At 42.3% G+C, this 27,544-nt stretch overlaps 1 protein-coding gene across 2 annotated transcripts in view; it reads left to right on the forward strand.

Moving 5' to 3' along the window:
• LOC105933105 (tyrosine-protein kinase receptor UFO) overlaps nt 1-24,018 on the forward strand; it is a 48,582-nt gene extending 24,564 nt beyond the window's left edge. For both annotated transcript variants that reach the window (XM_036149888.1, XM_036149889.1), the window contains 13 exons: nt 4,793-4,932; nt 5,997-6,141; nt 7,509-7,526; nt 9,220-9,349; nt 12,474-12,565; nt 15,943-16,038; nt 16,157-16,234; nt 16,358-16,450; nt 17,626-17,747; nt 18,225-18,334; nt 19,224-19,383; nt 22,019-22,155; nt 22,888-24,018. In XM_036149888.1, the coding sequence (XP_036005781.1) occupies nt 4,793-4,932; nt 5,997-6,141; nt 7,509-7,526; nt 9,220-9,349; nt 12,474-12,565; nt 15,943-16,038; nt 16,157-16,234; nt 16,358-16,450; nt 17,626-17,747; nt 18,225-18,334; nt 19,224-19,383; nt 22,019-22,155; nt 22,888-23,320 (1,754 nt within the window). In that variant the 3' untranslated portion in view covers nt 23,321-24,018. The remainder of the gene's footprint in view (nt 1-4,792; nt 4,933-5,996; nt 6,142-7,508; nt 7,527-9,219; nt 9,350-12,473; nt 12,566-15,942; nt 16,039-16,156; nt 16,235-16,357; nt 16,451-17,625; nt 17,748-18,224; nt 18,335-19,223; nt 19,384-22,018; nt 22,156-22,887) is intronic.
• Nucleotides 24,019-27,544: the final 3,526 nt, after the last annotated feature.

Raw genomic sequence — 27,544 nt, forward strand, 5'->3', positions numbered from 1 at the left:
GTGTACATTTATTCATTTATTGAAAAACAAAACAGTTACTAGGGGATCGTAGATACTGGCAGATACAAATAAAAGCGTGATAGAAGGTCAAGAAGAGCGGCTGCCTTGCTGGCAGTGCATAATCGGATTAAATGCTAAATTTATGCTACTACAATTTACACTGGCTACTGGGGTGGCCAGGACATGGCTTGTGGGGGCCATGGCCACCCCTGGCCACCCCCTGATGGCGCCACTGTATCCAGCACAAATACACTCATTTCAAGAAAATGTTACTCATTTTTAGTTCCATTTTTGCAGTGCAGTTCTTGGTTCCTCTGCTTACAAGAACCTCTCCATCTGTCTGGACACCAGAGGAAACGGCTGGTGTCAGGGAACCGTTTCTGTGTCCGTCTTGGATGCGTATCCTGCTGAGCGACCCGGTGACGGTCCATTTTCAGTCTGCTGGCCCAGGCTGCCAGAATCCTGCTTCAAAGACGTCAAGAGTCCATGGCGCAGTGGGAACGGGGAATAGAAAAAGGCCCACAGCATCACGGGTCCTCCGCCATACCTAACAGTGTTGCTTTGCCACCTGCTTATTGGGTTCGTTAGGGGGGTGCCAATTAACCTGACTCCGCCAGATGGATTTGCTCCGCATATCCATCTGGAAACCTTCCGTTGAAGTGATTTTGGGAAGGGGCGAAAATACTGGTTAGCTGATTGGCCTATGTTGGTGATAGACGGGCCAAATGAACCAATCAGATCAACGAAGCATATGACGTACTAACAGCGACGACGAAAACACAACCACAAGCTCTTGCCGAAACCAGTCAGGAGAAGAGCAAAAACATCTTTTCCTCTGAGAAAAGCCTCCAGAGCAGTGTTTTGCTCTTCTCTCTGTAATTCCGATAAAACTTGCTCAATAGCCACGCTAACGCTAGTTTCATCGGCTGAAGCCGCCATGTTCTTTAGACTGAACTGTCGCGCTTCTCGTTGCGTCACACCTCAACCCGCCTCAAAGCCAACGCTGATTGGACGTTCGTTTGGTGAACGGCTCCAAATTTTCTTTAACGGAAAGTAGCCAGACTGATCTGCGAGTGAAACCTTGAAAGCTCGCGAGATCAGGATGGTCTCACGAGGCTAAGTGCCAATAATGGTGCCAGCAATTTCTTCCTTAAAATACATGCTTTTGAATTTATTTTAAGGATTTTTTTACTGAAAAGACAACAGAAAACTGCTTAAACCTGATTCCGCCGATATCTGCTCTTTGCTAAGGTCATCTAAAATAGATCTCCAGCTTGTTTTTAAGTGAATTATATTGGCCCCTAAATCATAAAACATATTGGTCTGTCTCCTGCTTGGTCTGTGTTTATAAAAGAAACCAGGCGGCGCCTCCGTCTGCCCAGTTTCAACTGTAAACCGCTGAGGTAGACGGCTGCTTTAGGAGGGACAGGAGAGGTGGACGTTAAATCCTCCTGAAAGGCTTCACTGAGTCTCAGCTGTAACGTTAAGCTGCTGTGTGTTTGACTTTAAACTGAGGTGGGATTTTCCATGCCAGCTCATGCTGGAGGAGAAAAAAAAATGGCTGGAAATAGAGGATAGTGAGAGGAGAGACACGACACAGGAGGGTTGACGACGGCTTTCCATGAGCGTCGAACGCTTCCAACGCAGCGTTTCTCCTTTTTCTCATAAACAGGAAAGAGAAAAGAGAGAAGTAGGACTCATTGAAATGCTGGTCACAGGCAGGATTTAGAAGTTTCTGTTCTTTATTTCACACCAAAAAAATGTACACAGCTCCTTGTTTCATTTCAGGGTGAGAAAGAAGCAACAGATTTGATGATTTCCCTTTTTTTTTAATAAGAAAAAAGTGTCTTTGCACTTGTTTAAATGAATCACAGGATGATGATGATGGGGGGGGGGGGACCTCAGGCTCTTGGTGCGGTGGCCCGGTCACAGATCAGCAACATTTTCCACATCTCTGTCTTTGCTTCAGTCCTGCCTCTGCTTTCTTTCTCCAAACATGTCCTGCTCTGTCCCTCCAGCAGATCATCCTTCTGCTTCCTCGCTTTTTCTTTTTTTTACATATTCAGATTTATAGCCCTCCGCTCCCGTTTCTGTTCCCACATTCATCATCTGTTTCCTGAACTTGTACCTAAAATCCTGAAAACCTAAAATGAGAGTCGTGTGGTAGGAATTAAGCTGAGCAGAGGGTTTTTTTTCCCCACACACACACAGTTTTTGGGAGCACATAGGAAAAGGCACATAGGAAGGAAAAATACGCTGTTTAGTTGTGGGAGTCGGGAACAACTGGGGAATAAGAGTAGGGGCGTCTTGAGAAAACACAGATTTTTGCTATTTTCCCAAAACCCATTTTCTCCCAGGAGGACAAATGATCCGAGGAGGGGGGAGAGGAAGGGATTCGAACCTCATTGCCCCTCGAATTCTCACACTTAAGTGAGTTTATAAGCACACATCCAAGTCCTGTCTGCTTCCTACACGACAGAAAACAAGCAAACTGAATAAGAAAATAAAGTTGAATAGTTTTCACTTGGCTTCTGTTTGTACTCCCAACAGAAAAGCAACAATATAACAATTAAACCCAGACAAAGTCCGTCTGGGAGACTTTGACGTTTTAACCCTGTTTATGCAAGTTTAAAAATTTAAGAGCTCTGATTTTAAAGGAGCATGGCGTCTTCTAAGAAAGCTATTGATATTGAAGTTCTCTCGCTAATGCGTAGGCAGATACTCAATAAAGTAGGCAGGTGAACGAGGGAGGAGGATCACTCTCACTCATGAATTGAATATCCAGCCTATAGAGGCAACTGCGGTAAAAAGAGGAAAACTCATTTTACAAATCAGACAATTGTAAGAGAAGAGTGTGTAGGGGAAAGGAAATACATAATATTTAACTTCAAAACTTGCACTATGCACCTTTAAGTCCAAACATGACAAAGGTCCTTAGACGTTGCCACATATATTAATGCTTTCCGCTGTGACCCCAGGGTTACATTAGAGCTCATTCTGTGGCTTTAGTTTAAGCCTTTTGCATGAAAATTTTACGGCTAGCCAAAGTTTTTCTGTGCAATTGTCCAACATTTGGTCACATTACAGCCACACCCTTCAGTGGGTTTAATGTGGATTTAATGTCCCGCCCACCGGTCTGATACTCCTAAATAAAATCCAACACAACCAATTATCTTCAGAAGACCCCTAACATGGAAATAGAGTCCACCTGTGTGTAATTTAATCTCTGTTTAAATGCAGCCTGCAGAGGTTAAAGCAGAGTTAGGGTCTAAAACAATATCCCAGGCTTAAGATAAGATGATAATTCCTTTCTTGTCTCACAACGGGGATATTTGGGTGTGACGGTGACGAAGACACAGACGGTTACACACAGTTATTAGCGACGAAAAGCAAAGTTTTCTGATCCAAAATGTGTTCTGAAAAGGTAAATACCAGAGTAAATATTTCCCTTTGCACAGCTTTGAACACCTCCCAGCTCGGTTCAGTCCATCATCTGTACGGCTCAGTTTAACAGAACAACAATTAGCCGTGCACTCGTAAAACCCGACCTTTACGGCTTACTCCTCAATATAAAAAGTTTGGAACATTTTAAATCACTGCTGAAAACTCGTTTATATTCTTTGGCATTTAAATAAGGTCTGACTTTATAAACTACCTGTCCTATTTCTTCTTATTTATTGTCTTTTATTCAGATGTGCTTGATTCATTGATGGTTTTATGAAAGCTGTTTTATAAATAAAACTGACTTTGACATTATGGCAGAACGGACAGAAGAGTGAAAGATCCTGATGAAAGTTATATCAGCAAACCTGACAGAGGAGAGCAAATGGGAACTTTTAAATCAAAATCTTCACGTGTTGATGGCAGCATGATGCTTTTTTTTGTCAGCAATGGCAGGAAAGCTTATGTGGATTCATGGGAATCTGAATGAGATGGGTAAACATACCAGAGCTACAACAGAAACAATATTCATGCATTGCAACGGCCTACTCAAAGTCCAGGATTACGTCTAACTGAGAATCCTTAGCGAGACCTGAAGTGATCCTCACAGATGCTCTCCAACAAGACAAGATGCCAGGAGGTTCCTTAAAGACTTTCCCAAAGAAGTGGATGTCTTGCTTCCCTCCACCAGTAAATTTCTCCTATTTTCAGCCACCTAAATGCTTCGAGGAAAGAAAAAAAGATGAGACAAAGAGCAGGAGAAGGAGGCAGAGAGAGATGACGGAGTAAAGGTGGAGCCGAGCTGCAGAACTTGACTCAGAGGTTGTTTTCGTTGCGGTTCGCAGGGAGAACTCGGCCCACATGTGGAAACAATCCCATCCCTGATAACTTCATCCATACTGTAGGGCTGGAAAACATTTCCCCTAACTCACAGTGACTTCACTCCTGTGTGTGTGTTTGTGTGTGTTTGTGTGTGTGTGTGTGTGTGTGTGTGTGTGTGTGTGTGTGTGTGTGTTTGCTGCGCAGAAACAAAGTGCAGCTAAAATGTCTGTGTGGTTCTGTGCTACCCGGAGCATTAAGCTCACACAGATCCCTCACACCAGCGGTGCCCTCATGTGCCCCTTCTTCTTCACATTTTCTCCCTTTTCACCCGTCCAGATGTTGCCGTCAGACCAATCCCAAAGGCTCGAAGCTGTGAAAACAACACATGCCCGCCCGGTTAACCCCCGGCCTCTGTCCACCAGCTGCTGGCTCCTCTTTCACTCCCGCAGCTCTCCGCTCCACTAACCTGATTAGGATTTTAATGGTTTCGTTGTTTGTTGTTTTTTTTTTTTCTCCCCTGACATTCCAGTGCCAGAGAACCCGCCGGCCAACGTGACGGCCAAGCCAAACGGCACCGAGGTGCTGGTGACGTGGGAGGAGCCAGCGGGGAAGCTGAACGGAGAGCTGCAGGGATACATGGTGGAATACAGCACGCCGTCCACGCAGCAGGTCAGCCGGGAAAACAGACAGGAGGGCGGGTTAAAGGATTCCTCATCGGTCAGGTGACCAGGGTTTAGCCATCTGTAGGGCCCCAGGCTGGTAAAGACAAGCTAAAACTAAAACATGGTGAGGGTCAACCCCACAGCAATTCCCCCAGCTTTAAAATTCAATTCAATTAAATTTTATTTATACAGCGCCAATTCATGAAACACGTCACCTCAAGGCTCTTTACAAAGTCAGACTCCATCAGATCCTCCAGGTTGGTCAGAGAGTTTCCTCTCTAAGGAAACCCAGCAGGTTGCATCAAGTCTCTCCAAGCAGCATTCACTCCTCCTGAAAGAGCGTAGAGCCACAGTGGACAGTCGTCTGCATTGTTGATGGCTTTGCAGCAATCCCTCATACTGAGCATGCATGAAGCGACAGTGGAGAGGAAAATTCCCCTTTAACAGGGAGGAGAACCTCCAGCAGAACCAGAACCAGGCTCAGTGTGAACGCTCATCTGCCTCCACCCACTGGGGCTTAAAGAAGACAGAGCAGAGACACAGAAAGCACAGAAGCTCACATTGACCCAGGAGTACTTTCTATGTTAGATGGTAATAGAGGATGATCTGTCTCCCCTGATGATGTCACAGCTAACAGAACACCAGACCAGGTGTACCTTCTATGAAGAGAAACATGACTGAGAACAAAAAGTTAAAAGCTGAAATGACGACAAACAATGCAGATTGGAGAGCAGTAGGAGAACTCAGCAGAGAGAGAGAAATAGACCCTGATGTCATCTAGCAGCCTAAGCCTATAGCAGCATAACTATAGAGGTAGCTCAGAGTAACATGAGCCACTCTGACTAGAAGCTTTGTCACAAAGGAAAGTTATAAGATTAGTCTTAACAAAACACCTGTAATAAAACAGTCATAAACACAGAAATCCATCCACAGAATATGTTACCTGTCTTTGCTCTCGCCTTCACCGAGAAACATCAACAAAGCTATGAAGGCTTTTTTAATCAGCGTCCTAAAATAATCGTCTGGCCGGCCCGTCCCTTAACGGCGCCCCGTCTCTCCTTTTGTCCCCAGGTTGATGTGGACGCTGGACTGAACACAGAGTTCTCCATCAATCTGACCAGCCCCCTGTCCAACGTGTCTTTTCGAGTCTGCGCCTACACAGGGGCCGGTCGGGGACCCTGGACCCCCGTGCAGACTCTGGTCCTTAATTACCCCGGTGAGTGATGAGAGAGGCTCATTAAAAACGAGAAACATTAACACATCTTATTTAACAAGTTTGTTTGCAACAGAAGCATTTTGTGGCTTGTTAGGGTCAGAAATTGAGCTTTTTCCTGCAGGATTTTGGTCAATTTCACAGAATTATTTGCAGATTTAGTGCAAGATAGATCATAAAACCCGATTCTCCTCTATGTGCTCATCAGCTATTTTATCTCACTGTTAAGCAAAACTAAATAAACTGAAATGAGCGATGCCTCACAAGCACTGAAAATAAACAGAGTTTAAAGCTTTAAAACATATTTACCTCAGCCAGGATGTCCTCTTAACATTGTGCTTCTCATTTATAGATTCTTCCTCAATGAAATGAAAATGCTTGATCATTATGATTTGATTGTTTCTTAATAACCCAATAAGCTTCAGGGGGAAAATAAACTTTCGATTTAAATCAGAGAGATTTTCTCCTTGTTGGCTGTTTCTGCAGAGGCTCGTCTGATCCAGATATTTACTCGTGTCAGAAGGCAAGGAGCTCGTAATGGTCGTGGATCTGAACATAATAATAATCTAACGTAACAGCGGAATAGTATTTGACTCCAGCCAAGCACAGACACCGCGTAAAAAAAAGGTTTATTTTAACAAGAAAACTGTTGGCAGTCAGGGAAGCTCTGCAGGGAACCAGGCGGTGGTGGAGGTAGCAGGCTTTACTCGAAGCAAAGAGCTGGAAAAACGCTGGACGTCTCCTAGCAGGAGCTTTCCCTTACCTGACAAAAATGGTTCCAACAGAGCAGATAACAGGTGCGCAGCATGAGGCTGATTGCAGCGCGGCAGGAGTAAAAACAGGCCCAGATCATGACTATTATTGATTTATCACAGCTCTGCGTAAAAGTTTCAAACCGCCTAAAAAACTCAGCTTTAGCTCCTGGCTTTTTTCGCACCTACTTTTAGTCCGGTCCTGGTATGAAAACCTCCTAACATGACAACCTTGAATAATACACTACGGTTCAGCGTGATTCACGGTGCTCTCATGTTCTCATCTTTCTTAATCCTTCTAGTTTTTCTATTAGATCCAACTAATGAAATGTCAACAAATGTGCCCGAGCTAGACCGCTCTGTTGCAAATTGTATAAAGATCCAATCTAAGGTTCACAGTTGTGTCTAAACACAAAACTGACTTGTCTTTATGAGTTTAGGGGCCCATTTATTCCCCATTGATCCGTAGTTTAGAGTTTGATGAAAACTGTCGGCAGAATGACACAAGAATGGAAGGAAAACGTGAAGAAATAAAAGACGGTTCAGTGTTTAAAGTAGGTTTTGAAATGTTTTTCTCCTGCATATGAAAATAATTGTTGTTTTTTCTTTATTCCACAGAAACGGAGAAATTAAGAGGTGAGCAAAGACCGCCTTTCCCTCAAACTCTCTGTGTTGTGACACAAAATGAGCGGCGGCGTTGGTGGAAGTGAGCTCATGCTGGATCCTCAGAACTTCTCTTTTTCACTTTGTGTCACGGGCGTCTCCAGCCGTTCTGTCGTTTATGTTCAATGAAAAAAGAGGAAGGAAGGAAGAGAAAACCAAGAAGAGATCATCCTGGAGACGAGAAGGGGGGGTGGAGGTGGGCGACGTGTCGTAAATATTTATACCAGGCAGAGGCAGTGCAGCGCCTCTTTGCTTTGTCCTAAAGACCCAGACATCAACAAGACGAATGGAAGAAAAAAGTGAAAAGGAGGCGATGGGAGCCGGGGGAGGATGAGAAGTGGGAGGCTTTTATATCAGGACTGTGTCTGGGAAACTGAGAGAACGAGTGATGGGATGGCAGGCAACAGGAGAAAGAGGCTATTCCTGGCAGATTTATCTCACAGACGGACGTTACTTCATAAATTTGTCGGCTGAAACATTTTAACCTCAGTTGGACACAAACAGGAAGGAAAGGGGTGGAGGGGACTCTATTTAAACCATAGATTTCTCATTGAGATATAACTTCTTAATCCAATTAAATGTGCATCTTAGAGAAGAGAATAGATCCTTTATTGTCCCAACGTGTGGAAATGCTTCAGAAATAGTGACTGAGCAGCTTTTACAACTAGAATACCTTCCAAATCATTGTTGAAACGGATAAAGTCTGTTAACATGAAGCCTTTCCTAAAGCCTCAGTCTGAACCGTGTTAGAAAGTCGATGGTGCCAAAAGATGTCAGAGCCAAGAATTCAGACCCATTTATAGGAACCACACTCAAATATCACGTCTGAATTATGCCGTAAGCTTGTTGATGGACACAAAAAACAACATTTTCTGAGGTGAAACTTAATTAAGATGCTGGCGGTGACGGTTCTGGCATGAACCAACGTTAAGAACCAGTCGAGAAAAGATTATAACTAAATATTCTAACAACACAAGGGGTTTATTCTGTTTGGTTGTTGCTGCTTTCCATGAATACAGGCAAGGTTTCATAAATCTGCCTGTTTTAATAAAGAATCTGCAATTACTGTGGAATAATTCAGTCATGGTTTCAGAGAAAGAAAAAACATCAGAAATTTTCTTAATATAGGTAGATTAGTCTAAGTGTTTAAGGCTTGGAAGTAGAAATGATTAAATACACTCCAGATTACAAAAAAACTGTAAATTAGACACAAACCGGCCAAATGTAAAACCGATTGCATGTAGAAATTGAGCATGTATGCGTTATCTTGATGCTGCATTGATTTTAGAAAATAAGTCTTTGTGCACCTTTTCTCCTTTTTTTCCTGTGTTTTTATTCCCTCTTGGATAAAAAGGAGAAAGAAAACAACCCAATTAAAAGCTACAAATGTCTTTAATGTTCTTGATGAGTTTATGTGCGTTTAACCAGCATCCCTTCTCCAACACACCTGAGTCTAATTGCTGAATTCGGCTTCTTGTCGTCCAGATCAAATCCAACCTGTAAAACAAACAAAAAAAAACACATCAGTAACGCCGCACCTTTAACAAATATGTGATAAACTGTTTTTTTTCTTTTACTTTTTCAGTTTTAAATGGTACGGCTATCAGAGTTAGAAGCTTTGCTGAGGCAGTTTAAATGGATACTGAGTTTGATCCCCTTCTTTCAGGTGGGTCGGGTCCCGCTGCCTTTTCCTGGCACTGGTGGTACGTGGTGATGGCCGTCACCGGCTCCGTGGCCCTCGCCGTGCTCCTGGCCGTGTACGTGGCCAAGCTGCGGCGCAAAGAGACTCGCTTCGGGTGCGTAGGCTTGTTTGTCCTCGCTGTGGCTGGAAGGGGGGGGGACCCGGTGTTCTGTCAGGTCAGCTTACCCCGTCAGACCAGCTTACCCATAGTCTTATGCATGCGAACATGGTTGCGCATGCATAAAGTTGCGAACACTTGGAGAAGCGGTCAGATCGCAGACCCCACTTTTCTGAGATATTTAAATGTAAAAAGTTTCAGCTAAATTAATTTCTGATAAACCAGCTAAGTTCCATTGGCATTTTGGGTATTTATTTTAAACCATATGACAATAAACTTTGGTTGCACAGATGCATCACTTTTCAGATCAGCATAAGTTTAACCGTTGTATGACAGTCTGACAGGGTAGCTGCTACGTCAGGGTGTCAAGTAACTATAACTGTTTGTTTATCATATCACGCATAAATAAAGTAAACTAGTAAACTTCGTCTAATTTCTACCAAAGGTAGCGCATGCGTTATGACTATGGGTATGTTGGTCTGACGGGGTATGCTGATCTGACAGAAAACAGGTGTTGTGCGCAATTTTGTTCCCCCATGGAAATCTGTTTCCCCTGTGTCGGGAGCGCGCATTGCAGCGAGGGAGGCTGGGCTGAACACTGTCACGTGACGTCCGATAGATTTCTCGGTTAAAACCAAATATCAAAAAAAAAAAACTCAAGTCAAGGTTTTAAAATTTACTTTAATCGGTAGCTGTTTCCAAAATTATAAAATACACACCACAAATTAATAAAACAAGGTCTTTAAACATTTTCTAAACAGTAAAAAAATCACGTGATGCACGTTTGTATTATTGATTGAAGGACTAGCAAGTCCGCTGGGTTAACTCGCCACTTCTTCTAAAAATCAGCTTAGGAAGAGCCTGCTTTATTACTATGTGGTGTGTAGTTTATAAATTTGGAAACAGCTACCGATTAAAGTAAATTTTACAACCTTGACTTGAGTTTTTTTTTTTTTTTTTTTTTAACCGAGAAATCTATCAGAAGTGAAGTGAAAGAGTTAAAAATAGCATAAGAAGACCCTGTTTTATTAATAGGGCTTGGTCGTCATGACGTATTACTTTGTGTGGCCGCCATATTGAAAGCCTCCGCGGCCCCGCCCCCGCTACTCAGACTACTGCCTATGACTACCGCGTACTGTACTCCCTCTCTCAGCCGTGTTTTAATTTGATTAATTTTACCGTAACTTCATTTCAACCATGGTAAACCGTTGCTGTGTTGTGGGCTGTAACAGCGCAACACATGATCGCCATGGGAAAAACATAAAAAACGGGTTAACTTTCCACCGCTTTCCTGCCTGGAGGCGCAACCACGGGAGAGACAGCAAGCGCAATGGAGTTGTCGGCTCGCTTGGATCGCGGCTTTAAGACTACTGATCATAACTTTCCACAGTATCCCGATGTCAATGAGAGTGAGTTCCCTGCATTTTCATTCTGGTAAGTTAAAGATGCACGGTTTTATTTTATAGCCTACATTGTTTCTTTCCTTCAGCCGCGACACCACATACATGCACATAAATACTAAAACGGCAGCGGGAAAAGGCTCAAATACGTGAGAAACCAGGAGGGTTTAGGGAGGGCTGGCAGTTAATGTTACTAACTACACCTTTGAAACACATAGCAGCTAGTTAAAAGTACATTACATGCGTGAGTGGTTGTTAGCACTTACGGTTAGCAGGTGCCAGAGCCCGTCTGAGCGCAGCTTACCTTTGTGTGAATTACTGTGTTTCCACTGTTTGCTGGCTTTATGATCTGCAGCTCCTGAACCCATCCATTCATGAACTGCACATGAGACTCCAAGGACTTGTAGCTTTGGAACTGTTCTGAAGTATAGGCGATCACATCGCAAACTAGGTAGCCGAAGACGTCTGATATGCAAAACAATGGCAACAAGTTGTCGTCGGCGCTCCATAATAATGCTGATTTTGTCAACATACCGGTCCCTGATTTCTCTTTTTAATGTGTCCCGGTAAATTTCAGATCCTTTTCGGGATTTTAACATATTTTTTATATCTATTCTTTCTCAACTCTACTTCTACGTCTCTTCGTTCAACAACGTTATGTCAGAGGTATTTTAAACGTTGCGTTGCTGTCAATATGGCCGCCTCGTCCCACAATGCAACGCGGATCCCGAGCCCTATTTGTGGTGTGTATTTTAGAATTTTGGAAACAGCTACCGATTAACGCAAATTTTAAAACCTTGAGTTGATTTTTTTTTTAATTTTTGGTTTTAACCACTGAGCTATATAATACACTGGAGTGCTAATCGCTGTCTGTTTGAACGAGTCGCTTTGAAGCCACCAGCCGCCATATTGGTACTCCCTATTTCCCCTCAGTAACTAGGGAAGATGTGCGCTACAGCATCGAATAACGAGGATTTTCTCAAGTTCAGGGGGGACTTAAGACTTTTAAAATGTCAAATGCCAAATAGTTTTATGTTATGTTCTAAAAAATATCAAGTACTGAGAAAGTCATGTGATAAAATATTTTGCATTTAATTCATTTAAATATATATGTTTAACATTTATAAATATATACATAACAATATACAAAAACATATATTTACATATGTGTATACATATATATACATATATACATATACACATACTTATATATACATATATATATTTAATATGAATAACATGTAAAATATTTCAGCACCTAATTTCCTAGTAGTTGACAGTGTTAGTACATCCACTGACTGTAGAATTACCTGTGAAACGTTTTCACACAGCCAGAAAACTGCTTGTTGTTGCAACCAAATCCTGTGGGATTCTGTGAGAGTAGGGAGTAGCAAGATGGCGGCCAGTGACTTCAGTTCTTTGGCAAAATCAGCACTCCAGTGTATTATATAGCTCAGTGGGTTTAACCGAGAAATCTATCGGACGTCACGTGACAGTGTTCAGCCCAGCCTCCCTTCGCTGCAATGCGCGCTCCCGACACAGGGGAAACAGTTAACAGATTTCCATGGGGGAACAGAATTGCGCACAACACCGGCAGCCCCGGCCGGACCATAAATGTCTCCAAACTTGATGCTGCTTATCATTTGTGCCTTACGCAGACATGCTTTTTGCACATTTTTCCCCGGCTGACAACATCTGTTTTGCCCTCGTTTGGTTTGCAGGGAGGCGTTTGAGCCCATGATGGAGCGAGGGGAGCTGGTGGTGAGGTACCGCGCTCGCCGCAGCTACAGCCGCAGGCCGCTGGAAGCGACGCGTGAGTTCCTCTGAGTTCGCCTGACTGTCACAGAAGCGGGAACAGACACCTCCAGCCGCGTGCCCAAACCTGCCCCGCTACTCAGAGCGAGAAAAAAAAATGCTTCCTCTGGCTCCTGGGGGGACTGGATGAGCGAGAATCGTTGCACCTCATGACGCACAATGACAGCTCTGTTCCCCACACCCACAGACAGAAAAAAAAGCATCCTTAGCTTGCCTGGGTGATCAAAGCGATCAGGAGTTCATTCAGTCCCTGCAGCTGTGCAACTAACAGACCCTGAGTGTTCAGTGAGATGAAGTGTTCTCCGCAGTTAGCTGTAAAAGTTTTAAAACTGCAAAACAAGACATGCAAACTGCCCTGAACGACAAAACGAAGGTGAAACCTGAAGGCAGGAGGAGATGCGGTGAGGGGACATTCTAAAACGCTTAACGTGAAAAAGCTTAATGTGGCTTAAGGTAGGAAAACAATGAGGAATCATCACCAAATTTCGCATGGCCATATCTTGTCATGAAGACTTAAGCCTGTCAAAAAAAAAAATAAAAAAAAAAAAATAACCGAAATCCAACGATTATAGAAGATATCTCACATTAACGTTTTCTTCTTCATTGGCGCCTATGGCGAGAAAAAGGCTTAACGTGGTTTAATGTACTTAAACAATGCTCAGTGATCACCAAACTTCTCTTTCATTTTGCTCCTAATAAGCACATAAAACTGTCAAAATGTCAAACCCAAAGTCCAATTATTATGGACGATATCTAACATTAAGCGTTTCTGCTTTCATATAGCCAGCCTCTATGCCTATGAAATACTTGATGTCATATAACGTCCATAATAATTGGACTTTGGGTTCGATTTTTTAAAAGTTTTAAGTGGTTATGATAAGCAATATATTAGAGAAATTTGGTGATCACTGAGCATTGTTTAAGTACATTAAACCACGTTAAGCCTTTTTCTCGCCATAGGCGCCAATAAAGAAGAAAACGTTAATGTGAGATATCTTCTATAATCGTTGGATTTCGTTTTTTTTTTTTTGACAGGCTTAAGTCTTCATGACAAGATATGGCCATGTGAAATTTGGTGATGATTCCTCGTTGTTTTCCTACCTTAAGCCACGTTAAGCTTTTTCACGTTAAGCGTTTTAGAACGTCCCGTGTGTGTGTGGGGGTGGGGGGGGGTGCTTTTCTGCGGCGTTTCTTTGTGGTGCTGCACAATCACAGACACCTGACCACGCAGGCTCACATTTCACCCAGCTGGGCCGCGTTCACGCCGTCCCCAGCTGTGCGCGTCGAATATTTACGATTGTCCTCCTGAGCAAGTCTCAGCTCGTCTGACCCAGGAGGAAGAGAAGGCCGAACCGCAGAAAGAAACCGTCAGGGAGGAGACGGCGCGTCTTCTAAGGGAATGACAGAGTAGAGAGGAAGGGTTGGTCTGGATGGATCTGGCTGGGATTTACTCCGCTGATGCTGACCAGAAGCGTCGGACATTCCTTCAGGACGTAGTCAGATCCTGACGCTCAGGCTGTTGCCTTTATCGGGGCCGCAGGCGGACATACCAGCATGGGTTGTAACATGCCTGCGGACTGAGCGCATTTCTTGTCCAACGTGCGGCAGATTGATGGCACAGCAGCAGCTGCAGCCGAGCTTCTGGTCGTCCTGTCAGGTTCTAGTCCAGAAGGGGGAAGGAAACAGCCCTGATGTCTGCAGCTGGAGGAAACATTTCCGCACACATGGAGTTAGAAATAGACGCCATTTATGGTGTCCCCGTCATCCCAATGTATGCCCCAAAATATCTGGAGAACATTTTATCATGTTTTCTTGTCCCAGACTTACAGGACTGTCTCAGAAAATTAGAATATTGTGATAAAGTTCTTTATTTTCTGTAATGCAATTAAAAACCATGAAATGTCATACATTCTGGATTCATTACAAATCAACTGAAATATCGCAAGCCTTTTATTGTTTTAATATCGCTGATTATGGCGTACAGCTGAAGAAAACTCAAAAATCCTATCTCAAAATATTATAATATTTCCTCAGACCAGGGGTCTGCAACCTGTGGCTCCAGAGCCGTATGAGGCTCTTTACACCTTCAGCTTTGGCTCTTAAAAACTTAGACCAAAAATGCGAGGGGAAAAAATTGGTAAATGTTTCTAAATGTAAAGGTAATTTAAAATTGCTAGTTCTGCAATATATGCATAACACTTCCAGAAAGAAAGAAACTAATAGTCTATAGAATATTTTACTATAGATAAATGAAGTATCAATTTGTCAATATGTTGCTTTTTCATCATTTTGATGCCATTTGCTATAAAAATCAAATGTCCAATTGAAGAAAATGCATTAAACCTAAACATAAAATACTGTTGGTTAAATAATAACTGTTGATCTTTAATAATAAAAAAAAGTTAACTAATTTCCTGTAGAATAATATAAAAACAAGCACTTGTTTCAAAGAGATGTGTAACTTTTGCGGCTCTAAACAAAATTAGTTTTGCTGGACCAAGGGCAAAAATGGCTCTGCGGGTTGTAAAGGTTGCTGACTCCTGCCTCAGACCAAGTAAAAAAAAAATTATAACAGCAAAACAAAATCAAACATTTGAAAATGTCCATTAATGCACTCAGTACTTGGTTGGGAATCCTTTTGCACAGATTAGTGCATCAATGCGGCGTGGCATGGAGGCAATCAGCCTGTGGCATTGCTGAGGTGTTATGGATGCCCAGGATGCTTCAATAGCGGCCTTTAGCTCATTTGCATTGTTGGCTCTGGTGTCTTTCAGCTTCTTCTTCACAATACCCCACAAATTCTCTATGGGGTTCAGGTCAGGGGAATTGGCAGGCCAATCAAGGACAGTAATGTCATGGTCAGTACACCAGTTACTGTGAGAATCTGATGTCGTCTCTTAACCACTACCATACTTGTGATTTAGTTTACTGAACCAAGCTGAGTGTTTTTCAAGGCTCAGGAAACCCTGCAGTGTTTCGAGTTAATTAGACGATACAAGTGATTAGTTGAATAGCCTACTAGTATAGTTTTTCACGATATTCTAATATTTTGAGATAGGATATTTGGGTTTCTTAAGCTGTAAGCCATAATCAGCGATATTAAAACAATAAAAGGCTTGCGATATTTCAGTTGATTTGTAATGAATCCAGAATGTATGACATTTCATGTTTTTTAATTGCATTACAGAAAATAAAGAACTTTATCACAATATTCTAATTTTCTGGGACAGTCCTGTACATTCATGCCCCTTTGAGAACTGATGAAAGCACTGCAGAGCCATTTAACTCATATGAACGCTTTGAGCTCCTTATCATCATCTTCCTGTGTTAGATCAAGCAGCGTTGATCATTTCAGTTTGCTTTTTTTCTCTGTAGTGAACAGTTTGGGCATCAGCGATGAGCTTAAACAGAAGCTGCAAGACGTGATGGTGGACAGACACAAGCTGACCCTGGGAAAGACCCTGGGAGAAGGTGTGCATGCTCTCACCTCTCCGTTACCGCCTTGGTTGTATTTCTGTGTGGTCCAGTAAGCTTATAGATGCATTATCAGGTTTAATGCTGCTGGTTGTGTTCGGTCTCCTGTCTGCAGGGGAGTTCGGCTCTGTGATGGAGGGTCTGCTCAATCAGGAGGAGGCTCTTCTCAAGGTTGCTGTGAAGACCATGAAGAGTGAGTGAACAGTGAAATAAATCAACATCCTCCTCGTTAAATCCCATTGTTTGAGAAGCAAACTGAAGCCTGAAAGCTGAATAAATTGGGGTTAAATCAGAGAAAATGTTGTCGCTTCTCCAGTTGCCATCTGCACGCGCTCAGAGATGGAGGACTTTCTGCGAGAAGCCGCCTGCATGAAGGAGTTCGACCACCCCAACGTCATGAGGCTGCTGGGTGAGTCCGTGGATCGGCTGCAGGATGCACAGCTGACCCGCAGCAAGAAATGTCAGCCTGAGCTGCTCAGGGTTTCATAATCTGTTTATTCGCTCGCCAGCGGTCAACCTTCTGGTTTTCCCAACCAATAAACCACCTTAAATCTGTTCAATCAGCAATAACTGAACCGTTTTCGTTAAAAGAAACTTACATGAACACATGAAACATCCGTGTTTCTGTTTTAAAAACCGTCAAACCTTTTTACCAACCGTTCTTTCACTTCTTCAACAAGAAAAAAATAATTTAATCTTTACCAGAAGTGATTTCCTCATTTCCATCTCTCCTCGTCAGAGATCATAAATGTGAAAGAATTTCTGCATCAAAATAGTTTTTCAATCCAAACATTTAAGAAGCTTCTATAGCAAATGAACAAAATGTGTTCTGATTACATCAGAGTCATTTTTAATTTTTGATAAATGCAGAGTGGATCCACAAAGCCTTTTCATTTTTTACAAAACCCTAAATCTGTGCAAAGTAGTTTTTTTTATCTTCTTCTAATTATCAAACTGCACAGAAAGGAAGCGCTGTGCGTCTCTGCAGTGCTGCCCTTAGTTATCATAGACGTTTAGAAAATCCACCCATGTTAATGAATCTTTATTTAAATTACAGCCGGAGAAAGATGTTTGAATTCAGCGTTCAGAAGTGTGCTAAAATACCAACTACTTAAAAATGGAGGTCATTTTGGAGGCCGATGAGAAAAAGTAGAAAATGTTACCTGTTTGGATTTCACAGAAGGCAGAAATGAGTTTCTCTTCCAGTTAAGTGAAATAATTTCTTTTAATCCAAGTAATTGCCTTAACTATATTTCAAACACCAGTTTCTCTTTATTAAATTCAGAATAACAAATACATTATACTAGAGGAAGGTTCTGATAGTTTGAGCAGTTCTCCTGCAAATGTTAAGAAACTAAACTAAATTAAATTAACTCTGCAAAAAAAAAAAAAGATTTAAAAAAAAAGGAGTAAATTGTCCACTTCTGTTGTACTTAACGGGTATTTTTTTTGCAAATTTAATGAAATCTACATAATGAAACTGGTGCAGAGAACAAATAACGTGAAAATGGGTCACATTGCATTGCTAAGACCTAGACCTGGGACTAAATGTTCTTTTTTATTATTACTTTGTTGTTTTTTTAGGTGTGTGCCTGCAGACGGTGGAGAGCGAAGGTTACCCGTCGCCTGTGGTCATCCTGCCGTACATGAAGCACGGCGATCTGCACAGCTATCTGCTGTACTCCAGGCTGGGAGACTGTCCTGTGGTAAGCCGGAAAACAAAGTCAGCAGCACACACACACACACACACAGTTTCACACACTTTATGATCTCTAAGTTCACATGAAAGTCAGCAGAACAGGATCCAAAGTGCAACACAGTTGTAAAGTATTCCTTAAATAAGCCTCCAACCACTCCTTCTTTGGCAGCACAAGGACTCTAAAACACTGAAAGTCTAGCTGTAAGCTATGTGCGTTAAAATCCCTGAAGAGCAGTGCAGAGAACCCCTAATTAAAGCAAGACTCGTGCAAAATGTTGAAACGGTCTTGGAGTGGGCCAACTTTTAAAAAACAGGCAAGCTGAGCTGTTGTTCCCACAGGAGGAGGCAGTCAGAGTCTGGAAAATCAGTTCTAATTACCCCACTGTAAAAATAAAAGATGGACGCTGGCGCCCCCTGCAGTGCAGAAGGTGACTTGCAGCTGCGATGATTGAATAAACCGTCCTCCCTGTGTGCTGTCCTGCAGTACCTGCCTTCTCACATGCTGGTCAAGTTCATGGCTGACATCGCCCGAGGGATGGAGTACCTCAGCAGCAAGAATTTCATCCACAGAGACCTGGCTGCACGCAACTGCATGTAAGCAAAAAAACGCTTCTTCTTCTTTTTCTTCTTCCGCTTTTTACTCTCTCAGTTCCCTCTTTCCCTCTCTTTTCTTAGCCCGCCTGCAGAGGTTACACATGGTCTTCTAAAAGAAGCAAAACTGCAGAATCTGTACATGACTTAGAAAGTATCTCTCAACCAGGGGTGTTGTTTGTGGGGAACAAGAGAATTTAATATATTTGGGATGATTTAGATTATTTTTTTTGTCATAGGGCCCTTAATTTCTAGCCTCGTGAGACCATCCTGATCTAGCGAGCTTTCAAGGTTTCACTCGCAGATCAGTCTGGCTACTTTCCGTTAAAGAAAATTTGGAGCCGTTCACCAAACGAACGTCCAATCAGCGTTGGCTTTGAGGCGGGTTGAGGTGTGAAACAACGCGACAGTTCAGTCTAAAGAACATGGCGGCTTCAGCCGATGAAACTAGCGTTAGCGTGGCTATCGAGCAAGTTTTATCCGAATTACAGAGTATTTCTCTGCTGAGCTAACGAGCCTTTACCTGCAGCAGCAAGAGTAGCTTGGCTTGTGGTTGTGTTTTCATCGTCGCTCGTAACAGAGTTGACGAGTACGTCATATGCTTCGTTGATCTGATTGGTTTATTTGGCCCGTCTATCACCAACATAGGCCAATCAGCTAACCAGTATTTTCGCCCCTTCCCAAAATTACTTCAACGGAAGGTTTCCAGATGGATATGCGAAGCAAATCTATCTGGTGGTGTCAGGTAACTTAATTTCTGCAAATAACTGCAAATAAATGCATTACATTTTGTTTGTCTTTTTTAAAGCAGAGTTGTTGTTGTTTTTTTAGGGTGGGGGGGGGCTGACTCCTGGACTGAAACTAAAAGCGTTTGTCTGTTTTTATCCCTCAGGCTGAACGAGAACATGAACGTCTGCGTGGCCGACTTTGGCCTCTCCAAGAAGATCTACAACGGCGACTACTACAGGCAGGGCCGGATCTCCAAGATGCCCGTCAAATGGATCGCCATCGAAAGCTTAGCCGACCGCGTCTACACCACCAAGAGTGACGTGGTTAGTAGCTGCGGGGCAAATGTTTACTTCCTCACGCGTGTGTTTGTGCTGCTCACAATGGGAAAGCAGCGTCTGGTTCCCCAGAGGAAAGGGATCCAGCCAAACATGAAACGATTTCACTTTGGCAAAGACTCAGCCAAACATCTGGCTAGATTTATCCTTTAATGAAACTCCAAGGAAAACAGCTCTGTGGAAAACTTAAAAAAAAGAATACATAGGATTATGTAGAGTAAATATTAGCAGTCAGTATCTATCCTGCAGTGAGAGTGGTCTCAGTCAGGAGAAAGCAGGATTTTGGGCGGCCCTCAATCATCAGCCACATTTTTGCTTTTAATTTAAGTTAATTGTAAATAAGACCGCAAACGTTTTACCAAAAGGCAGGCTTGGGTGCAGCCATTTATTTAGAATAAATTTACAAACGTATTTATCTGTAAATAATCTTGTCGCTGAAAAGATACAAAAGAAACCAACAGAAAAAGAGGATCAACCCAAATAGTTTAGGACATTTGTTTGCCGGGCGAAACTGTTTTTATGATTCAAATCTAAAATGAATTACAGAAGCATTTTCTACAGAAATCAGACTGATTTGTGTGTTTAGTTAATGTTGAGCAGTTAAAATGGGGAAAAAAAGGTTTTTGCCATTTTGATTAAAAAAGGTTTTAATTTTGTGAGTATTTTCTATGGGACATTAATGGCCCCCATGGCAAAAAGTTTGGACACCCCTGCCTTAAAGAGATTAACAATAAAAAGAATATCCACACAAAAACCTTCCTGGTTCAGGGCTAATGCTGTCTCAGCGGTTTTTACTTATCTTTTTGGCACACCATAGGTCACGTGCTTTCCCATATTATCTTTCATTAAAAAAGTTTCTGTGTTGCACTGTAAAAAACTATAAAATAAGTAAAAATAAAAAGACAAGACAATTGGCTTTTTTCCTGGAGGACAATTTTGAGGACAGTCCTCTGGTCAGTGGATACTTGGATATTTAGGACATGAGAAAAGGAAAAGTGTCTAAGTGGTGTTTTACTTAAGAGTGGTGAAATATTTAAGGCCATCCGCCAGAATTGTGTTGAAAGCTGAAATATGTGGGATTTGTAAATCCAGGTCAGTAACGGTGACATGATGTGCCTGGGAAATATCGGTTTGCACGACTGTAGAGAAATTTTATGTCTTCGGTGCAGATGTGCACATCTGGAAAACAAAGCCTGGGGGGGGGGGGGGGGGGGGGGGATCAGCTGTTACGTGTGGAAATTACAACCTTGATGCATGAAATCAGCCGGACGGCAACCGGTGACGCTGGCCAATCAGACGCCAGGTTGCTGTGTGGGTCCCCCATGAATGCGTCTCCCAGGCCACATGCCGGTGTTGTTTTAGTAGTTAACTAGTAATAAATTCAAAGTAGAAATCCAACATGACTGACAAGCTAACAAAAAGCCTGTTAGTTAAAACGTTATAAAACAGAGTTTTATAATAAATGGCACTTTTCTCCTCGTACTGACCACTCAAAGCACTTCACACATCCATAAACCGATAAGGCAAACAAATAAAAATAAAAACAGTTTAAAAAGTCATCGTAATAATGATAATTTGTCACTATTAAACCAGTTGGAAGCATATAGATTGCAAAGTGAAACAGTTTTATTTCTGCTTTGTAACTGGAACCAGATATTCCCAAAACTGCAAAAAAACGGACGTCTTAAATTAGAATAAACCTCAGTTTATTTGTTTTTTATTGATTTATTTGGTTACAGACATGCAGAACATGCAAACTGAACCTTGACATTTACAAACAAAGGTAGCTAAAAAGATGCCACAGCAAAAACATCTACCCATCATTTACTTTTTCTTTTTCCTACCCTTCCTTTCTTTTTTGACCTCTTTCCCTTCCCTCTTTCTTTTCATACCAAAAAAAAAACTTCATTGTTATATTTAGTAAAGACAGAAATTTAGAACATTTTCTTGAATAAGTTGAAGTACTCTTCTTAGGATCTCCAGTGACACCATTCAACGTTTTCAGAACATCTTCCTTGTTCTGAAACAGACGCAATATGTTGTTTCTGCTTCACTTTATGCATAAAGACGGCCGTATTCAAACTGACTAAATCGTAAAACTTCATTGCTTTAAATTTACTAAATATTGCATTTGTTGGTTGATTATACGGAGAATGGTTAATTTAAAAAAAAATTGTAAAATAAAAACAGGTTTGGTATTAGGTTCATATAACGCCGCCAGATTTCAACACAATAGATCATTTATGGTGCAATAGTCAGATGAGCGTTTGGGTATTTAAGATGTACAGAAATAAGAATATGTCAACTTATCGTTGTTTTGTTGAATCCATTCATGAAATCTGTGCTCTGTGTTGTTTTTCCGGGACATTATTCAGTGTTAGCAGAAATCTGATGTAAAATACGGAGGAATGTGTTGTGAGCAGACAGATGTTGCTGCAGCAGCTGGGAATATCATTTCATGGATACTTCAGGGGCCTCCGTGTCCATGCTCATGTGAATTACATGCCGACGTGTGAATTATGGGCCTTTTTCTCTACTTCACGTCCAAAGCAGGATCTCCAAAATGCTCCTTCCCCAGAGTAGAGCTCCCTGACCTTCCCGTGTGGTTCTCTGTCCTCCTTAGTGGTCGTTCGGCGTCACCATGTGGGAGATCGCCACGCGAGGCCAGACGCCTTACCCAGGGGTGGAGAACAGCGAGATCTACGACTACCTGAGACAGGGCAACCGCCTCAAACAGCCCCCAGACTGTTTGGACTGCATGTGAGTGTCTCCCGTCCTCCTTTAAAGGTATACTATGCAACCGGGGTTGATTTTTGAGGCTCCCCCCAGAGGGCGAAAGTAAAAGTGCACTGTCGTAAAGATGCTCAGCTGTTCTGGTTTCTCCGTCAAGCCAGGCGCGGTTGTTTTGAGCTTAGCAGACAGGCGAACGCAACGAAAAGTGGAAAAAACGGCAGTACAAACAATGACTAACACAGTGAAAGTATGAACATCAGGGTTTCCCGCAGCGCTATATTGGCGAGGCACCTTGCCAAGCCGCAGCCGCCGCCGCAGCCGCCGCGGTAGCGTCTCGCCAACATAAAGAAAAAAATAAAATAAATAATAATAATAATAATAATAATAATAAAACTCGATATGCTTGCATGTTTATTTGACGTTAACACGCGGTTCTTTGTTGTTGCTTTCGCGCGTGCATATAGTGAATGGCAGGGCAAAAACACAAGGAGTCCTCGTCGTAAAGCGAGACTTCTGTGTGTGCGGGCTGTGAGCTCTTGCAATTGCAAGTGCGGTATTTCCCCCACAGACCACCAGGGCGGCCCAGAAAACCTTTGTTCGACCTGAAATGACTTATTTAATCATCCAAAACGGTATGGAGCACATTAATTAACTGAAAAATGTTGCATAGTATGCCTTTAAATGTATTTCTTAAAACAACAGCCCTTCCTCAAACTCCAGGAGCTGTATGTGTGACCGACGTTTCTGTCTGATCCGCAGCTACTCTCTGATGTTCTCCTGCTGGCTGCTGAGCCCCAAGGACCGCCCGTCCTTCGAGACGCTGTGCTGCGAGCTGGAGAAGGCCCTCGAGGACCTGCCGGACCCGCAGGACCCCGAGGAAATACTTTACGTCAACATGGACGAGTCTTCCACGGAGCTCGGAGCCGTCGGCGGCCGCGACCCCGTCGGCTCGTCGCCTCTCTGCCTGAAGGGCCTGGAGTCGGTGACCACCGCGGAGGTCCACGACCGATACGTCCCCTGTCCGCAGCTGGAGACCGCCCGGACCCTCTGCGACTCCCTGGAGAGCCTGGACATGCCGGTGTCGTCGTCCACGGCCACGTTGCCTCTACAGCCGTCCTGCCGCACCACGCCCACCCCCACCTTCGAGCTGCTGGAGGACAGGGAGGCCGCCCGGAGAATGCCCTGGCAGTGACCGATCCACCGCTCAGCATCTGAGGGCCACAGGCTGCAGCCTCGGACTGCAAGACACGTCGTGCCTCGCTGCACACATTTTGCACAAATGCATCAGAGGCTTCAAAGAATAAGAAGGATTCCTCTCTCTAGCCACCTTTTCCCCCCCGATGAGCACACTTCCATGTGAGTTAGAAATGGCTGCATCTGCCACACCCTGCAGGAGACTCTCTGACGGCCAGGTGGAGAACACGGCTTCACGCTGCAGAGCAACACAATCAGAGGAATGAATCGTAAAGCCTCTTTAGCAATAAGACTCCCACTGCCGACATGCTGGAGGCCGACTCAGAGGACACAGACGGAACCGGCTCTGACACTGCCAGGCTGATCGCGCTCAGACGGACGGCTGACTTTCATCCGTCTGGGCTGCCGCTTTTCATTTTTATCCTGTGAGGTATTTCTGTAATATATCTGTAAAAAAAAAAAAGATGTTAAGGCTTTATCGTTTACTGTGGGTGCTACCAGGCACAATCTCATATAGAGTGAAACCCCACCCTGCAGAGAACAGAAACCTCCGTCTAGTACGCCCTGCATTAAAAAGCCTTTTACACCTTTTCTAGATTGGTACAACCAATCAGCTCAGGAGCACATTTGGGATTTTATGTGACCGACTAAAACTAAGTAGTGCAGAAAACCTAAAACTTTATTGTAATTTAAAGGGAAAAATAAGTAATAATGACACGTAGAGGTGAAAATCTGAGCAACGCATAAACAATGCCTTTGACAGAACCCCACGTTTACTCAACGGTCCGTTGCTGCTGTGAAACTCGGCTGAGTTTTTACTTCCACAGGACGGGTTTATGATTTATTTTGTTTTAGTTCTGGTCCGCTTCTCTTACCGGCTTCCATGTCTTTAGGCTGTTGCTCTTTTTCCAACATAAAATACCAAATGCTGCGCTCTGTGTTGGGAACCCTGGGAACTCTCATGTGATTGGCTCAGGAACCAGGAAGTAAACACGGGCTACACTCTGAACAAAAGTAGTTCTGGACCGTACCTTTAGGTTAGAAAGGAGAAAATCGTGACTAAGACATTGTTGATGGAGAGGACAGACTGTTTAGACCAGGGGTGTCAAACTCATTTTGGTCTAGGGGCCGCATTCAGCTTAATCTGATCTCAAGAGGGCCACACGAGTAAACTCATTGCAAGATTAAATAGAACTAATAAATGTGGACTTGTTGATTTTTATATTAAGTTAATTTCACTTTTACACAATATATTATGAATAACCTCAGCGTTTTTAACAAAAGTATGTGCAATTTCAACAATACTTTTACTCTGTTAAACATTTACTTGTGCATTACGCATAAGAACTGATCACAGTGATTATACAATGTTGAAAAACATTTATTCACATTTTTTGGAACTTAAAAACACTGTCCTGCATGACAAAATACATCAAACAGATAAAAATTAAGAAATGATTTGAATTTTTCCACACCTGAAGCTTAATCTGCTAATTAAAACACAGCGCCCCTCGTGGACAATATAGGAACTGCATATTTTCAATTAAACGAAGTACATGTTTTTTTTCAATAATTGTTTTATCATTCTCTTCCTTTTATCTTGTCCACTTGTGAAAGTCAAATCTGATGAGCTCTTTGCGGCATCTTATTGACACATTTTTTTTTTTTTTTTATAATGATAATGCATTTAGCCACAGGGCCGGACTAAATTGTTCGGCGGGCCGAATCCGGCCCGCGGGCCGTATGTTTGACACCCCTGGTTTAGAGGGAATGTTACTAACATCCCTGGTGACAAATGGGAATGATTTAGGTTGATTTTACAGTAAATATCTTAATTATTGCTCCTTTAACCCAATGTCAGATACGGCTGCAAAGGTATCTGGTGGTGTGTCTCCACCTGCTTTGCACATCTGCAAACTGAACTTCATGGCCAGCTCTAGGCCATCAGTCTGATTGGATGGAGAGCATCTCTGAACATCCGTGTTCAGGTTTTGTCAACAGCTCCTCAGTTGGATTTGGGGCTGGACTTTGACTAGGCCGTTCTAACAGGATCATGCTTTGATCTGTAACGTTACTCTGCAGGTCTGGCTCTTTAGGGTTATCGTCCCACTGGAAGGTGAATCCTCTCCATCCACCTTCCCATTAGCTAATAACGGCTTCGTTGTCCGTACCGAAGAGAAGCATCCTTCCACCAAAGACAACTGTGTGGAGTTCAGGACCTAAAATTGTCCTTTCAACAGACGAACACCATCCATCTTTATCCTTCTACTTCCCAATGACACACTTGATGTTGGTCCATCACATAAAATCCCAATCAAATGCCCTGAAGTTTATGGTTTCAATGGGATGAAACGCTGAAAACGTTAAAGACAAACGTACAAAGAAGAAGGTTCAGTATTTTGATTCTGAATCCAGTGCCGCCCTCTGGCTCCTTGTCTTCTCCACACGTTTTACTGTCAGTCGTGCGTTGAGCCGTTGATGGAACTCGTGTCCTGATCCACATTTTGTCTCCAAAACTCAGGAACTGGAGAGTTTAACCTAAAAGGGCGAGAGGTACCGCTCAAACCTCCGAGGAACAGAAAACCAGAGGTACAATTGAGGGATGATGGGACAATATCCTCATTTTGGTGTCAAGCACAGTGTTATTATACAGATTTTTTTTTTTATATTGATGCTGATTTTTTTTCTTTGTATTTGTACAACTTTTGCACTAATGGATTTATACAATTTAATACCACCCTAAATGGAAGAAACTGTTCATGCCACAGTTTGCATGTTCATAATGCCACAGAACAAACCCTGGGAACACTGTGCAGAGCCTTCAGGGTTCAGCAATGACATTATGGGATGTCATCTGGCTGCTCTTCTTCTGGGAAATCTCCAACTTTTGTCCTGTAGACGAGGAGTACACCGCATGTTCACCAGCGTTGCAACATGAGTGCACTTATACTTTTATGTCTGGATGTATATAAACTATATGTGTGTATATATATATATATATATATATATATATATATATATATATATATATATATATATATATATATATATATATATATATTTTTTTTTTTTTTTTATTATTTTTTTTTTTTATTAGGGCTGGACGATAATTCAATAACAATATATATCTTTCAATAGACGTATATCAATGATAGAAAAAAAGTCAGTAAACAGTTCAATAGAATAACAGTTTTCCTTCCTTATGCATTCTAGCCTATCATGTAGGTTAATATTGCAGTCATTACATCCTCGCAACCAATCAGAACGCAGACCCAGCAACCAAGCCCCGCCCCCTTCAAAGAGTTCAGAGAGCACGCGTTCTTTTTTCAATTTTTTTAAAAACTGGCAGTTTTGGTAAAAAAAAAATTGGTTGAATAAGGGGTTCAGTGACCAGGGCTGCACTTAAAATAAACGTTTTAAGTTTGTTGATAAATATCGACATCGATCAATATTATTTCTATGTTATCAATATACTTTTTTTTATATTGTCCAGCCCTAATATATGTATGTATATATATATATATATATATATATATATATATATATATATATATATATATATATATATATATATATAGAGATTATTCAGAGTAGATTTGACTTTGTTCAGGCAGGTTTTGGGAGAAGAAATAGCGCTGTGCTTTTTTATGAGCATCAAAGGTACTTTTTAAACCATGTACAGTTGTGTTAAAGAATATTAAGGTACAATTTGCTTAACTTCCTCTTTTCTGTGTGTTTTTGCAATACATTTGGTACTTTTTATCCAGTGTGAAGTGCTGAAACTGAGATTCACTTCCTGTTTCGTTCCTGCCTACGAGGAGCTGTTTCAGCCCAAGTCAAACGTCTTGCAGCAATAACTGAAACCCTTTCTTCCTCATTATCCTCATATCAGTCCTTAATGAGAGAATTTCACAACTTTCCCAAAGTGCCTTTTAAGAGCCAGTATTTTTGCATGTAGATGACCGCGTGTGTGGTTTGTGTTTCTGCTGGTGTTTTTTTACATTTTTAAGGATTTTGTACAACTTCTTTGATATTGTCCCTGTCGATATTTTTTACGGTATTTCTTTTTTTGCATAAGAAACGAATAAATTCAAAGACACATTCTGTTCCTGAGCTTCACTCCTGACAGATTTATTCTCATAAGTGTTGATGATGAGTTGCAGAGATGGAAGCTGAAGGCCCCGATGACCTGAGGTGACATGCGCTCTGAGAGAAAAGCGCA

Source organism: Fundulus heteroclitus, chromosome 18 (assembly GCF_011125445.2).
Source record: "Fundulus heteroclitus isolate FHET01 chromosome 18, MU-UCD_Fhet_4.1, whole genome shotgun sequence".
Classification (NCBI taxonomy): domain Eukaryota; kingdom Metazoa; phylum Chordata; class Actinopteri; order Cyprinodontiformes; family Fundulidae; genus Fundulus; species Fundulus heteroclitus.